The following is a 16,086-nucleotide window of genomic DNA, read 5'->3' on the forward strand; positions in this document are numbered from 1 at the left end:
AGCCACTGGCTTGTATAATATTAAGTCTTTCCTAAGTAAGGTTTTTCCACTCTTCCCATGTCTTCTGCTCTCTCACCTTTCTGTAGTATAATTCCTTGTCCCCGGAGAATCAGCCACGTATCTCTAGGCATAAAGTCTACAACAGCCAAGAATCTACTTGTGTACTTAAACCTATCATTAAGTAGAAGAAGAAGGTCTAGATAAGAGTTGGGTATGGGATGCAGGTCACATAAGACTTGAATTCATTTGTCATTAGCATACAATTAAAAAATAAATTCCACAGTCTAGGAAGATGACTCAGTAGACAAGAGCACTTGTAAGCATGAGAAATCCACAGCACTCATATAAAAAGCTGGGTATGCCCATGTGTGCCTGTAACCCCAGCTTTGGGGATGGAGGTAGGGAAGGGAGACGAATGATTCTTGCTGGCCAGCAAGTCTGGTTAAAAAGGAGAGCCTTGGGGTCAGTGAGAAAACCTATCTCAACCCAGTGAGGCAGAGTGGATAGAGAAAGCCATCCAAAATCCTGGTCTGGTCTCCTCATGTGCACACACAGTTGCATGTACCTGCATATCCATATGCTAGACACACATACATACATACACACACATGCATGCATACACATACATGCATACATGCACGCATGCACACACACACACACACACACAATTCAGATCTCACAGATATGAAGTAAAATCTATGGCCATGGTTATAACTGTTGTCCTTCTCTTCTTCCTGCTGTTTTTCCTCATTCCACATTTATTACTTTTTCTCTGTTCTGATCAGGGAAATTCTTCATGGATTCCTGTGGTCTCTGCTCTCCTCTGTTCAGCCACTGCATATATAGAAGAAGGGGGGCAGCTTTATATCCTTCTCTGATGGCTAAAAGATTCCAGATATAAAAGTTCTTATATCCTGTAAATCCATTCTCAGTTAGTCCTAGAGCTCCGGATACCACGTGGCCCTGAGAAGTAGGCGGTAGCGATGGGAGTAGCCTGTTTGTTATCTTCCCAATTTTAGCACATTTTTGGCAAATAGCAAATAATTGAGTTTCAAATTTCTTCTTCTCCCACCCCCTACATGGACACATTTGAGTGAAATCTTAAGAGAAATATAAGCTGTAATTATGATAGAATATCTTTTTGTAACATTTTTATTTATCCAACACCATTTCCTATTTTGTCCAGGATTCATAATCAAAACTAGGGGATTTATGATGACAAATTAATGTTTGGAGTACTATATTAAGTGTTAGAATTTCAGTCCTTTGAAGGTTTGTCCACGTGTTATTTTTCTTTCCCTAAAGTTACTTCTTTTCTTTTCTGATCATATTTTATAATTTTGCATTCTGATTTGATATTATCCCACTAAAGTTCACTGCATAGGGAAGGAGCCCCTAAATTTTGCTCAGATGCACAAAAGGTATCATTTCAAACCAGAAACCAAGTACATTTTAAGAGAAATTTTAATGAATCAAAACAGTATCATCGTCCAGAGAGAAAGCTTATTTTAAAGTAGTGTCTCAGTGGCTCACATGAGAAACTGCGTTGGTAAAGCATCGTGTCCATCACTGAACTCGGGTTCCCGTTCCTAATATGACCAAATAGCAGATCTTAGAGGGTACGATTTTTGCTTTAAAGGGTAAATGAATAAGGTCCCTGGTAATGTTTCCTAATGAGTTTTCCCACTGAGAGTGAAAGTATTGAATTATTACATCTAGTTATCATTGTAATTTCAGTATTTAGCCATATGACAATCTCTCTCTGAAGTGACTTTGAAGACTCTGACACTGATTGGGAATAATTTGAATATACAACAGCAGCCAGCATCTTTTATCTCGAAAATAATGATGGTTCCCTACAGCTCCAATCTGTAGCATTTGGCTAACCCCATATTGCAAGGGGCTAGCTCACGAGGAAGAGAGATTTCCCTGGATTATTTGGGGGTATAATTTGACCACTACTGTAATAAAGAAAATTAAAGTTTGGATGATTTGGCAAAGATGTTTGGAAACATAGGATAGTGTTTTCATTGCCTGATGTGATTAACCCATAACTCTAGCAATGTTCTGAGGAAAAGTAAAATTTTAGCATTAAAGAAGTTCCTTTGTCTGTTATTTCTGTGCATCAGTAATTTGAAACTGGTCTCAGGAACCATTGGACAATGCTTAGAGATATGTTTGTGGTTACAAATAGGATATAGATGCTACTGTGGTCCAGAGGGTAGAGGCCAGAGATGCTGGTTACCATACACACAGTAAAGCCCTATGACAATGAAATATCTGTCACAAAAGGCCACGAGTGCAAAGACTATGAACCCCTAACTTGGCCTATCGCATGATTTGATTCTTAGTATTTACTACCAATTCAAAGATGTTTGAATCTTTTTAAAAATATTTATTTATTTATTATGTATACAATATTCTGTCTCTGTGTATGCCTCCAGGCCAGAAGAGGGCACCAGACCCCATTACAGATGGTTGTGAGCCACCATGTGGTTGCTGGGAATTGAACTCAGGACCTTTGGAAGAGCAGGCAATGCTCTTAACCTCTGAGCCATCTCTCCAGCCCCTGAATCTCCAAATCTCCAACCCACACATCACTAACAGACATCACCAATGTGAATGTTTGTAACACTTGCATGATTGATAGATTTTAAGTTGGGTACCTGAAGCAAAAAAACATTAACAGCATGGGCATGGAAAGCCTTGACACTTTATAGTAAGCAGGATGGACAGTAATAGCTGGAGAGAGAGATCATGGAAATCTCTTAGAGTTGGTCCTTATATCTCTAAAAGAGACATCCATCACTCATGTTCTTGGTGCTGTTTATTACTTCTCTGAGTAACATTAGTTTTCAAGATACTTCTCAATGAAAAGTAATCTGACTATAAATCTCATTAATTTGTTTCAGCATCTAGTTTTCTATGTGTCTCTAAAAAATAACTGATTTAGTGTGGATTACATTGGTTTTCCCATAAAACTGTGGGGATTTTTTCCTCCTGTTCTCTGCACTTAGCCTGTGCGTCATGTCCTAAGTTATCCTCCCTTTTCCTCTAAGTTAGGAGGGTCCGGAGAGTCCGGGTCATGACTTTCTTTTCTTCCCCGTCACATTATCTAATTGTTATAATCTTTTGATTATATTTTGCATTTTCTGAAATCTTCTTTTTTTGATTTCTGCAAAACTCAGCAAGCAATACCACTCCACAAAAGTATAGTCCTGCCATCTTTCTCTTTTTGAATTCTTTCCCACGTGGTCCTTTTTTTCTCTCTATTTCAATAATAATCTTTTTTCTCCAGAGCATAACTAACTGTGTCCCAATTTTTCTAAGTTTGGTTTTCCAAGTCCTGTGTCCTATCTAGTCTTTCTTATTATTTATACTATAGAGTAGCCCCAATCTGTTATTCTTTAGAGAACATTGTATGGGCAACTTAGGAAATTCAAGTCCCAAGTATAAATGAGTTTTAACAAGAGGGCCAGGGGCAAGTAAGTGCATTGCCTCTACCTTTTCAGTGACATCCCTGTGTCATTGGCAGACCGAGCTCTGAAATGCAGATGTGTGACCAGGACTCGTTGGTAGCCTCTCAAATTAAGTCATACTTGAGTCCACTGTCCATTAATATGTACTTTACTGTTGTTGTATGTTCACTACTTAGCCACTGGCGTGAGGAGGTATAAGCTCCACCCCCTCACAGTATTATGGGAGTTCACAGTATTATGGGAGTGCTTGTAAGCGGCAGGCAATGAATGGCATGCGAATGAGTGTGAGATGGTCCAGTACAGAGTGCAGAGAGCGGTAAGCGAAGAAAGGGTCTCCCAGGAGAGGCAGAACTCCCCAAGGCCATTGGCCAGTACCAAGAAACCACTTCCCTTCCTGCGAACAAATGCCTGGCTTTTAGTACTTCCTGGTGTTTGCAGTAGCTCTATTTTAAAACTAATTTTAAAAGCATCTCTAGTCATGAGACAATAATGATCCATTGCCCAGCCTCTATTTTTAAATTAAGCAATTAAATGCAACTGCAATAATGATATAGTAAGAACTTGTAGAGTATTAATTTTTTACATGCCTGGAAAATTTTTATCATTAGATATTTTTTGGTAACATAGCTATGGCACATTCAGATGCTTATAAAACAAAAATGAGAGCAATTTTCAATGACTGAGTTTTTTGTTTGTGGGAAATTAGCTTGAGGTGTCCTTGTAAATACACATGTTCCTTTAGGCATGGGTACAGCCCAGCTCATGCACCACCCTAAATCATTTGAACAACTGGCTTAGCCATTGAATTTGAAGCCAGGTGACCCATCAAAGATGCTCTTCCCTTCTAGTCAGGTAAATAGCATCTGAAGCATGCAAAGAAAGAACTCACAGCGAAATAAAGCGTAGGCAAGCCTCTGGGTCCCGAGTCAAGTCATCAAAACCTCTTGCGAGCTTTTCTGTACTCGTACCTCAGAGAAAATTTGCGTTCAGTTCTTTGAAAACATTTTCATTTCCTACCTTGTTGTTGATGCTGAGATTCATTCAGCAAGGTGATACAACTGGAGAAGGAGAAGGTTCCTATCACTTGACCATGTCAGAGGCTGGGGTCCAGTGAATCATGAACCCTGGAGATCTGTATGCTGTGTTCATTATGTAGTACAGTCTTTCTCACTTGACCAGTAGGCCACAGAGGAATAACAGAAATAGTTGTGTATGTTTCTAAAGTGTATGGGATGATTTTTTTTAAAACCAATGACTTTGAGATTTGGAGTTTTTGATCTTTTCTTAGTGCCCTGGGTTGATAGGGTATTCTTTGACATTTGATGTAACCACAAATCCACCTTGGAGCTCTGTGTATTTGGTTGCTTAGAAATGAAAGCAGGCAGAAAGAAGCAGGATGTTTGCTTGATTGGGTTGAGATTGCGAGAGGCTGCAGTCCGGTGAATTTGGATGACATATCAGAACGCTAAGTATGCTATGATTGATGTCTCCTCCTTTCTGCCCCCTGCGCAGAGCTACCCATCCCACTCCTCAGCAGACATCAACTCCAGTCTTCCTCCGATGTCCACGTTCCATCGTAGTGGCACAAACCATTACAGCACCTCTTCCTGCACACCTCCTGCCAACGGGACGGACAGTATAATGGGTGAGTGATGCCCACGCCAGCCCAGATGCCAGCACTCCATGGCAGGCTTTAATAACAAAGGACTCTCTTTCTCTCCTCAGAACGGACTTACAGGCAGGCAATACATGTTTGTCATATCGCTGAGTGAACACATGAATATATTGAATAGGAATAATCACTGACTTGCCCATAGTCACTCTTTTTTTTTTTTTTTTTTTGTGACAAGAAACTGAAACTTGGCTTTGTTGTCCATTATGAGTCATTAAGTTAAATAAAGGTTTAAGTAAATGCAGATTCTGTTGCATCTCACATTCTCAAACACAGGGGGAAGTTAATTGTTCTTAAGGATATTCATAGAAGTGAGATAAGGGAATGGATGTCATTTATTAGCAGCCGGAGATTGACCATTATGTTGAGGTCTTCGTCATGATGTGTCACTGTCTTCCAAAGACTTGTTTATATGAAATTTTCTATTAAAAGTCCTTTTAATAGCTAGATGACTATACCCTTCAGAGAATGTAGCATTATGAAGGCCTTGAAGAGAAATAGTACTTGTGCACATTGAAGAAATCGCTGGGTAACAGTGGACCAGAAATGATTTCCTGTGGGCTTTGTAATAAGTTTAGGCTCAGGAAGATTGTTGCTGCCAAATGCATCATCCACTCATGTCCTCTGATTTCTGTTGCGGTCCGTTAGTGCCAATGGATGTCTGCCAGTACTGTTTTCCTGAGGGAAGAGCTAGGCAGGGTGTTCAACTACTCCTAAAGAAAAGACTCTGGTTGGTGAGGCGGCAGCCTCTTACCTGTGGCTCAGTCTTGACAAACCTCCTATTCTGATGCATAGCACATCTAAACACTCCAGGGTTTCAGAAAACCCAAGACTTCGTTTGTCACAGCCCACTCTATTCCACTTGCCGCTACCCTTGACAGGTGCCTTGGATAGTTGTTGTGTGACCAGATGCCTCACAGAAGCAGTTCAAGAGAGGAAAGTTGCATCTGGGCTCATGGTTTGAAAACATACAGTCTAGAATGACCTGCTTTGGTAGGTAGAGCTTGTGGTGTAGATTATTACATCTCAGTGGATCAGAAAACAGGTGAGAGCAGAAACAAGGCCAGGCTGTCCCCATTGTGGTGTGCCCACAGCTGCCTGTGTCTGCCAGCCAGGTCCCATGTCTTACAGTGTCCACAGTCTTCCACAGCAGCAGCGCCAGCTAGGAACAAAGTGTTCGGATACATGAGCCTGTGGGGGACATTTCCCATCCAAACTGTAACAGCTTGGTCTTTGAGATCACTCGCAGAGGGTCACTGATGGAAAACTCAGGGTATGCTTTAGAGAAAACATCAGGCTGCTGTTTATTGCTTTAGATTTTTTTGTAATTTTTTTCTTTGAACTTTGAAGATTGTGTGATTTTGGTGAGTGAGCTGGTATTAAATGTGAAAACATAATTTCTGGCTAACTAATACCTTTGCTTGCTTATTTGGTAATTTATTTCACACTTGAGATGAGCCACCTAGTAGCTCTCTCCTATCACAACTCACAGAGAAGCAAATTTCAGAATGAGTTTCCATTTCTGGAACTTTCCATAGGAGAACTTTTACAAGTGTGTTGTAAGTCTGACCTTGTGGAGTTGTGGACAGAGGTCACACAGGGGAAGTTTTATTAGCCACCAGTGAAGTTTGGGCAGATTTGAAAAACAAGAAGAAAGAAAGAAAAGTGCAGAACTGAAAGACTGAGCTGCATTTCACTTCAGTGTGGTCTGGCAGATGGAAAGCCCCTTCTGCAGTCATGAGGTTGGTTAGGAAGGATGGCCGGTCATTCATCCTCATACATGACAGATTTCCTGTCTACTCGTGGTTTGAGTCATTGTCTTTTTAAGGAAGATATGGAGGTGGAGCAGACCTTCGAGTTCAGGAAAGCACACTTGTTCTCTCTTTTAGAGCCCATTGTGTTGACTTGATCTTCAGTCTTTGTGTGACTGAGGCAGGCGTCACTGGGTAAAAGAGATTGGGGTCCAGCTTAGTTGCCCAATGCCATAAGAATAAGAATTGCTTGTTGAGATGGCTCTCTCCTCATTATCTGATGGGCAAACAGCAGTCACCTGGGCACAGCAGAGGGACGGGTGACTCCTACAGGGAGTCAGACAATAGTAAAGAACCCCAATTTCAAAAGAAAAGTATAAAACTCTTAGAACCCATACAAAGGATTTTTAAGAAATGTACTACATAAATTATCTTATAAGAATAAGTATTCTTCTCAAAAGTCCATTAGAAAAATATAGAAAGGCACCCTAATTTCTTAGAAAATAAGTACATCTGGTGATTCAGCCTTATGGAGAAAAGTGCCCTTATTAAATTTGCATAAATACAAAAGTGACTTTAAAGCTACTTTAAGGGAGAACATTCTTGAATATTCCAGTATGTTCTGCCTTAAAATAACATACTCTCCTATGCCTTGTACACAAGTGCATAGGAAAGTTGAAATCCATTTAAAAGCCTTAGTCTCATGGCGTTCTGGTGCTCATGTGTCTTTATGTAGAATTCTCTTAGGCTTTGGTTTGGTATGCGGAGGGGGGCAACAATGGCAGCATGTCTGCATAACGCGGAGAGAAGCTTTCTCTTCTGATGTCAGCATGCTTCCCCAACAAACAGTGCGGACTAATAGAATACATCTGTAGACTTTTGAAAATATTTGGCATATACTCACTCACTCTGAAATGCAGGAAATAAAGAAGTACTACATTGCCTGTATCTCAAAGAACAAACAGGGCTAATTAAATAATTGGTAAATAAGGAACACATAGCCTGACACATGTTTGAGATTACACACATGATCCTGTAGGGAAAACAAACAGTAAGAGCCCTAATGCTGTAAGAATGGGTTCGAGCGCTAACACATGGACAGCCCAGTTTTCAAGTTTCCTTGGCATGAAGTTGCAAGGCACTACAGCCCTCTGAAACATGGCATTGATGTTCGAGGAAGCTTTCTGGGTTCAGAAGGCAGCCCCGTGTCTCAGTGTCATGTGATAATATTTTACCACAGTTGTCAGCCATTGTCTGAAAGTCTGTAGAGCCTCACATTACCTGTGGAGGGGACATGAGCTCCGGGCTTTGGATGCTGCCTCTCCAGGCCTGCATCTCACTTCTTGTCTGCTTGCTGTTAAAGAAGGGAAGTGCCATCTTAGGTCGGGGATGGCTTGTCATGCATGAGTTTTGCTGAGACAACTGACCATGCCTGCTTTTCTGATGGCTTCTTTGTTTTCCTTTGCCTTCTAATGCCCAATTCCAGTTCTTCTAAGAAACATTTATGAGATTCTTTTTAAATGATATATCCATTCATGGTAAAAAAATATTTCACTTGTGACTTATGGTCCATTTCTGTTCTTTCTAGCAAGCATTAGCACATCCTGGAGATGTCATTAGCCATTTCTGGATGGGAAGGTTCCCTGAAGCACCCTGGACTAGATGAGGTTAATAGGGTGCAGAATGGATTAATGGTAGCTAGGCAAGGTGGGAGCTGACCAGGCACCTTTAGGAAGTTCCCTGCATCTCTTGAGCTTTATCCCTATGTACCCTTTCGGTGCCAGGCAGCTGGTGTGTGTGTCAGCAGTGGTACAGTCCAGATCCTCTTGATTCAAGTGTGCACCCAGAGGAAGTTACTAGATGCCAGCTGCAGAGAACGGAGATGTGTACAGGATAGTCCACGCTGCTTTCTTCCTACTTCTTCCTTCCTGAATGATCAGCTCTTGCAGATCAAGAGGGAGAGGACCTTCTGCTAGAACACAGGTCCGTCAGGGAGGTTCCTCAAGCATGGGAGCCACTCAGCAATTTGCCCCTTCTATTGGGAATTACCATCTATATGCCTCGACAGTGTGCTCTTTGAGATTGGGGGGGGGCACACGCCCTCCTTGTACCTCCCTGGGAATTGGGCATAGAACAACATAAACGCTTTATAATAACCTCTCTTGCTTTATTTGTCTTTTGCTGGCTTGCCATCTCAGTCCAGAAAAAGGTGGCATTCCCCATGTTTTTAAACCTCAAACCAAGGAGTGTTGAAGGAGCAGGCTACTAAGATTGATTTAAAGCAACATATGTTAAAGATTACTCTGAAATATCTATCTGGTTCATGAATTAATCTGTCTTACAACTTTCACTCCTTCTGACATGTTTGTGTGACATGAAGCATGTTGGGATGTGGCTTTCTAGTAGAAACATTATGTCCCTTTTCCCTAGAGGGCTTGGTTTCATAGTAATTTTATTAAGCTCGTCACATAGCATCCAGTCTGTGCTTTATGAGGACCTTGAGCTCTCAGATGAATGTGGGTGATGACCAGGCCCAGACGGAAGAGGAAAGATACATTTCATGGCTCCATGTCAGGTCTGCAGTTGTAAAGACCACCAGTGGAGAGCAATAAATGAGTCTGATTTAAGCCTCTCCACCATTTCCTGCACACAGTCAGGAGGCCCACCTTCCCCTGTGAAGGCCTGGAGCCCTTCCCACATGGCATTAGCGCATCACGGCCCATGTTGGAGGTTCTTCTAAGAGGCTTAGAGGCGTGTTGGCCACGTTCCACTTTCCAGTCCTCTATGCGGACAAAGTCACGGTGTTGCTATGCTTCTCCTTAGCGTTTTAATGACAGGAGGGTCACTGGGACACAGTTCAGAAGAGGCTCATCTTGAAGCAGCCCATCTCCGGAGAACACACTGACTTGCACTTCCTCTGCCTTTGATGTCCTCTGTTCCCTGCCCCAGGTTATGGGTGTGCAATAAAGGGGAAGCATGTTTTCCAGATTCTGATTCTCAGGGCTGATCCCCAGGCACCACTCGTCCTGGTATTTTGTTTGGGGTGTGTTCTGATGGGAATCGCCAGTTCCCCAAAGCGGAGACGAACGGAGGGTGGTCCACCACCGAGCACAGGATATGAAACCTCTGTGTGCGCTTCATCTAGCCAGCAACAGCACCTGTGTGTGAGCTCTCTGAACAATACTTGAATGGCTGGCAGCATCAAACCCTCCTGCAAAATTACAAAGCTTTTCATAGTTGCTCATCTTCCATTTATATTTATGTCGTACTTCTACTTAGGGGCTAGGTTGTGTTGTTGTTGTTGTTGAGTGAAAGAAATTGATTAGATCCAAAACAAAATAAGTTGTTACATATAAAGACAATGGTTTTCATGTGTATTTCTGTCAGATGGACTTTGGTGATTTCTAATTATATAGATTGACAAAAACTTGATACTAAAATAGTAATGATGTCCTAGTACCCTAAAGCCCAAACGGTGGATTTAATATGTGTTTTCCTAAACATGACCCACTTTTCAGTACCAGGATCAAATATTATGCCATTTGAGAATTAAAAATATATCTCCTTTCTAATTCCGCGTCCTTTCGTATATTGGTCACACAAATAAAAAGAGACATCCTCTAGAGCAGACCAAGCTCACTTTGAAAATGCATTGCCTCCGAGTTTCCTGGAACAGAACAAAAGGCATGCCCAGTGAAACAGTAGTAGACTAGCCCCCATAAACAGCTTTGAAATTTAAGCCCTTGGGTTGGGCTGTCTAGCTCTTGCAAGGTAAAATGGCTTCAAGTTAAAACATAGTCCGTTCTTATCGGTGGTTTGCATGAATAGCCTTTGTAGTTTTCTGAAACATTTTTATGGCCAGATGAGGTAAGGAGTTGGTTCTATTTTTGATTCAACTTCCTGAGTCTTAATATCTCTTTGTATAAAGAAGACACTAATAGCTTAGTTTAAAAGGCCCAGTGCTTTAAAACAAAAATCACAACACCGGGGCCAGAGTCGGCTCACTGCTGAGCCCTCATTGTTCTCGCAGAAGACTCCAATTCAGTTCTCAGAACCTACATGGTGGCTCCCAGCGTCTATAACTCAGTCCTAGGAGAAACAAAGCTTCCTATTGACCTTGCCAACCCCAGGCATGTGTGTGCTGTACACACCTCCTGCAGGCAAAACACTCATGCGTGTTAAATATAAGTCTAAAGATCTGTAATATCCTATGATGGGTATCCTATCTTTTTAAAAGTATGATTTGGTGTACATAACTTACTTTGTAGATATGCTTAGAATATGGATCTTCCAAGTCTTCCTGTTTTCTATCTTAAAAATGGATGGACTGGTGATATTTTATAATCTTCATTTAAACATTGTTCAAGAAGAGTTAATCTTCTGACAACTACTGCTATGGCAATTTTTGTTTGTTGGTTTGTCTTTTGAGGCTGGCTTTCTTTTTAGTTTTGGAGCCTATTCTGGAACTTGCTCTGCAGACCAGACTGGCCTTGAACTCACAGACATCCACCTGTGTCTGCTTCCCTAGTGTTGGGATTAAAGGTGTGCACCACTACTACCCAGCAGCAATTTTTTACTGATGAATTCTTGTCTGTTTTTTGTTTAGATTCTTGATTAGAAAATGTGATTTTTTTTTTCCACCAGTGTTTCTATGAATATTCCCTTCATGGAGATCTGTCTTAAAGTCAGGGAAACACCACAAATTATTTCTATTACCACCTCTGTTTAAGCACATAATAATGAAAAGATAACATTGCTTGATGTCCAAAAGGTGGCGGCTCCCACCGATGTATATTACACAGTGCTGAGATGTCCTGTCTGTTTCTTCAACTCTGTCATAGTCTCTTTAGGACCGTCGTTAGTTCTTAAAACCCTTTCATTCAGAACTTTTCATTTTCAGATATTCTTTATCTTAAATATTTTAATGCTCCCTTTCTAAGTTGCTTTTATTTGCCCAGCCCTGTAATATCAGACGTGCTTTCTGGGAGTTTGCCCACACCTGTAACCCAGAGTGTTCGCGTCACTCACCCACATCACACCATGCATTGGTGATGGGGAAGGCTTGCTTTCCCTGACGATATTATGGCTGTTTTGGCAGACAGGTGACACCTCCTAGTGTCGCAGGAGTGAACAGCTGAGTTTGTATGGGAGTTGGGTTTATCAAATAAAGCATATGTAAGAGATAACTGGCGTGCCCAGCCTGTACATGTATGAATGTAACAAACATACCTTAGCTACCCTGAGCAGAGGTCCTGAGAATGAAGTTAGACCCAGGGAAATGCTGGAGTCGTGGTCATGTACCATGCGTGTTGTGGGCCTTGAAGAAGATGGTGTGAGTTGGTTGGCTAAGAAGGTCTCCTGTTCAAGAACGCTGGGGAATTCAAACATCATATCAGTGTGCAGTGAAATTTTGCTTAGATTAATCAATTGACTTATTAAAAAAAGTGAAAAAAAAAAGAAACATGAATAGATTATCCTTAAGTCTGTGTGCTGGTGTTGAGGCTGCTAGTTAGGCATATTCCCCAAGTCTAGTCAGTGTTTCAGTGAATAGCTCATCACACCCACCTGGCCCGTGGTTCTGATGGTGCAGTCCCTTCAGGAAAGGAGTTGGCCGTGTTACATACTGAATCATATGCACTATTATTAATAATACCTTTTGTTTTATATATGAAAAATATGTATTTGAAATAATGAAAAAATTCTCTCTTTATTAGCCAGACCAGTCATAGATTTTTTTTCATGTTCTACCCACTGTCCATTTTGCTCCCTATCAAATTTTTCTTTATTTGAAGATATCATGAAGATAGTTTAATTATCTACAGAGATATGTTGGAGTTTGAGGATTTTCAGACTTCTGCAAGTGTCACATGTTTCTCAGTGACAGTGACCACTCAGGGCTGGCTTGGTGTCTGTCACCAGTGACTACTCATCAGTGACTTGGGGGAAGTAGTAGCAGGGGAAACATTTTGTCTTTAAATCAAGGTGTCAGGTTTATATTTTATCTGTTAAAAAATGTAACATGAATATATTTGACATCTACCTCGGCAAACAAATTAATGCTAATTAAAGATTAATGTGTTATAATTAGCATTAAAAATGCAATTAAATTGTGAGTAAATGGACCAGGAATAGAAAACTGTTAGACGTCTCACTGCCTGGTTTTCATATTCTGCCTTTTGTTTTTGCAGCAAATAGAGGAACTGGGGCAGCAGGCAGCTCCCAGACTGGAGACGCTCTGGGGAAAGCCCTGGCTTCGGTAAGGAAATATTGACTTTGGACTCCACAGGCATCGCTTGTAGCAGGGTGAACTTTAATCAGAAGTGGACATATGGAATTTTAGAAAATAAATGCAAATAGCTTTGATGAGAGGATGGGGGTGAAGGACCACTGAGGCTTTTTGAGGAAAAGCGATTTCACCTCCTTTGGCTAGCTTCTTTGATCTTGTTTTCCCACTGGTGTTGGTCTGGGGTTAATCCCTGGGCCTTTTGGCTCATGTAGTTTTCTGCGTCCCTTTCTATTTTTTTTTTTTTTTTTTCTATTTTTTTTTTAATCTCTAAACTATTATCTATGCCCACTGGCTAGCTAAGACCGACTCTTTAAGAGTCAGTTGCAAGACAGTTGGAAAGTTACTTGGGGGTGGGGGAATGACAATAGCTGAGGTCCATGGGGGACTTGTCCCTTCATTGGCACCTAAGGGACTTAACTTCTCTGCCTTGGCCAAGCACACTGCCAGTAACCTGGAGCTGCACAATTCTTCATTGCTCCCTAATGACAAGGTAGCATTCCTTATTCATCAACTCAAGTGCTGTTTCTTGGATTGTCTTCAGAGGCTCCACATGGTCATTTATGCTTTTAAGAAGAAATTCATTCTTGCAAGATTTGTGTCTTGCGTTTCCCCTCCCTTCGTGAGCATAAAATAAGTTCAAGTAATATCAGCATGGAATGCCAAGCGAAAGTCCTTATTTAATCTGGGCTCCCTTGTGTCCTGCTCTCAGATGCCCTAATGACAGGAGCCATGATACCGTCCAGCCTCTTGGTTTGGGGAGGGAGAAAGGAAAATTAGAAAGCTGTGTCTGTTCAGCTTGCTCACAGCAACACAGCCAGTAGTGGGCGGGAAAGGGACTGGACTTGAGTGGGCAACCCCACTTCCTTCCCTACCATTACGTACCGCCAATGGGATTCTTTTGTGAGATCGAGGTTATTGTTGCATTTTTTTAAACCACTTTTGAACGTTGTTAGTGCAGTCGAGTGCCACAGGCATTTTGTGACTTTGGGGTTTTAAATGAACTGCATGGGTACTTTTGTTGTTTGAACGTTGTGTATTTGAAATAAATGAGAAGTTCTTTTTCTCCCCTCTGTTTTAAGATCTATTCTCCAGATCACACTAACAATAGCTTCTCATCAAACCCTTCAACTCCCGTGGGCTCCCCTCCTTCGCTCTCAGGTACGATACTCCAAATTTCTCTTTGCGGGTGTAATAGGTTGCAGAAAGATTTTCTACACTCCCACTGCCTACAGAGGTCTCAAAGCCTAGCCTTTCCATAGACAAATAGAAGGGGGTGGATGACAAAACCTCTAATCTGAAGGGTCATTTGTATCCAATTATTTTCTTAGAACGAGATGAAAAGGGATTCTTAAACTCTTCTGAGTTCTCCAGAGGATGTTCAACAGCCGAATCATATATTCCAATAGAATTTTTCAAAGAAGTAGTTAATATAGCCATAAATGTCTACTACTTAATTACCAAGTAGAAGCTATGTAAATGAATCCTTCCCTGGAGACATTTGAGCCTTCTCTATTTCTGTTGAAGTATTTAGAGGAAAGTGTGATTTTGTACATAGATGGTTATATAATTGTGTAAAATAAGAGGAATGTTTGTCTTTTAAATACAATTGCTATGATGTGTAGTTTCTCATCAAATAATTAGAGGTGGTACAGTTATATAGTAAATCACTTTACTTTTCTGAGGTACATTTGAGTGCCCCACTGCCCTTGTTACATGAATGCTTTCAGCAAGCCTTGCCAAAGCCTTGTCCACCTCTCAGATCACTGGAAAGAAGGCAAGGTGGCTTACATGCAAAACTGTCACATAAATACATAACCTAATTGGAATTTAGAATAGATTTGCCTTGCTTAAACATTGTGTCCTTGAATTCTTACTGTTCTCTATGAGCTACTGTCATACAACTCCTTGTTAAACCGAGCTCCCTTGTAGAAAGTAGGAGGTTTCAAACTACTAAACAACTTTCAGAAGTGATGGCTGCAGCATAGCTGGGGTTTAGCCCCTGTGATACAGGAATTTCAAAGACTAGGATGGTAAGGGGGTCAACTGGACCCTCCAGTTAGTCTGTTCTGGGCGACCACATTGAAACTGGGAAGATGTAGGGTGATTCTAAGATGGCAACAGAATACCCCACCATGGCACAGATGAAAAGCTCAATATCGTGCTGTTCTGCCTTGGCACCAGCTTCTTAGGCTCTGAGACAATTACCTCATATATCAATCTCCCAAACCAAAGAAGGACTGAGTACAGAGGACTTTAGATAAGAGGAAGAGTGCTTGGAAGCAGGTGGAATGCCACGTTTACTGCTTTAAACAGAGCAGCGAGTTCCTGAAGTGTGAGAACAGCTAATGTCAGATGCCCTGGTTTTGTACATAAGTGTACCGAATAGAGGCAAGGCTGGGTGGTTTGCCAAAGGTACGCCAGGAACAATGAGAGAGCTTGCCCGGGAGCCTGGTACCCGTGCTCTGGCTGCTGCTACACTTTAGGTAAGGACAGGGAGGTGGATGTACAGCCCTTCAGTGACACCTCAGCCTCAGCAACCTACTGTAGGTAGAAGGCATATAAAACATGCCTGGGGAAGCCAGTTTCCTCATAATGCATTTTTGTAAGACCACATGTTAGGAAGAAAGAGCGTTTATGAAGATATAAATAAGGGGACAGATTGCTATTTTCACACCAACGGCTCTGTCCAAATTCTGTCAAGAAAAGTAATTGAACAAAATACCCTATTTTTATTTAGCATAAAAATACACAGGCATATCCAGAACAGACAGGAAGAATGGATTTTAAACGTGCTGTAGCACCAGGGCACAGGATCTGGAGTGATCACAGTTATTGTTTTGTTTTTTTTTTCCTTTTTTGAGTTATGGATTTTCTAAGTTTTCTACAGTATATGTGAAC

At 41.3% G+C, this 16,086-nt stretch overlaps 1 protein-coding gene across 13 annotated transcripts in view; it reads left to right on the plus strand.

Moving 5' to 3' along the window:
- Positions 1-16,086, plus strand: part of Tcf4 (transcription factor 4) — a 348,878-nt gene that overhangs the window by 297,039 nt on the left and 35,753 nt on the right. For all 13 annotated transcript variants that reach the window (XM_038330326.1, XM_038330325.1, XM_038330329.1 and 10 more), the window contains 3 exons: positions 4,992-5,124; positions 13,091-13,158; positions 14,268-14,346. In XM_038330326.1, coding sequence (XP_038186254.1) covers positions 4,992-5,124; positions 13,091-13,158; positions 14,268-14,346 — 280 coding nt within the window. The remainder of the gene's footprint in view (positions 1-4,991; positions 5,125-13,090; positions 13,159-14,267; positions 14,347-16,086) is intronic.

This window comes from Arvicola amphibius, chromosome 5, assembly GCF_903992535.2.
Source record: "Arvicola amphibius chromosome 5, mArvAmp1.2, whole genome shotgun sequence".
NCBI lineage: Eukaryota > Metazoa > Chordata > Mammalia > Rodentia > Cricetidae > Arvicola > Arvicola amphibius.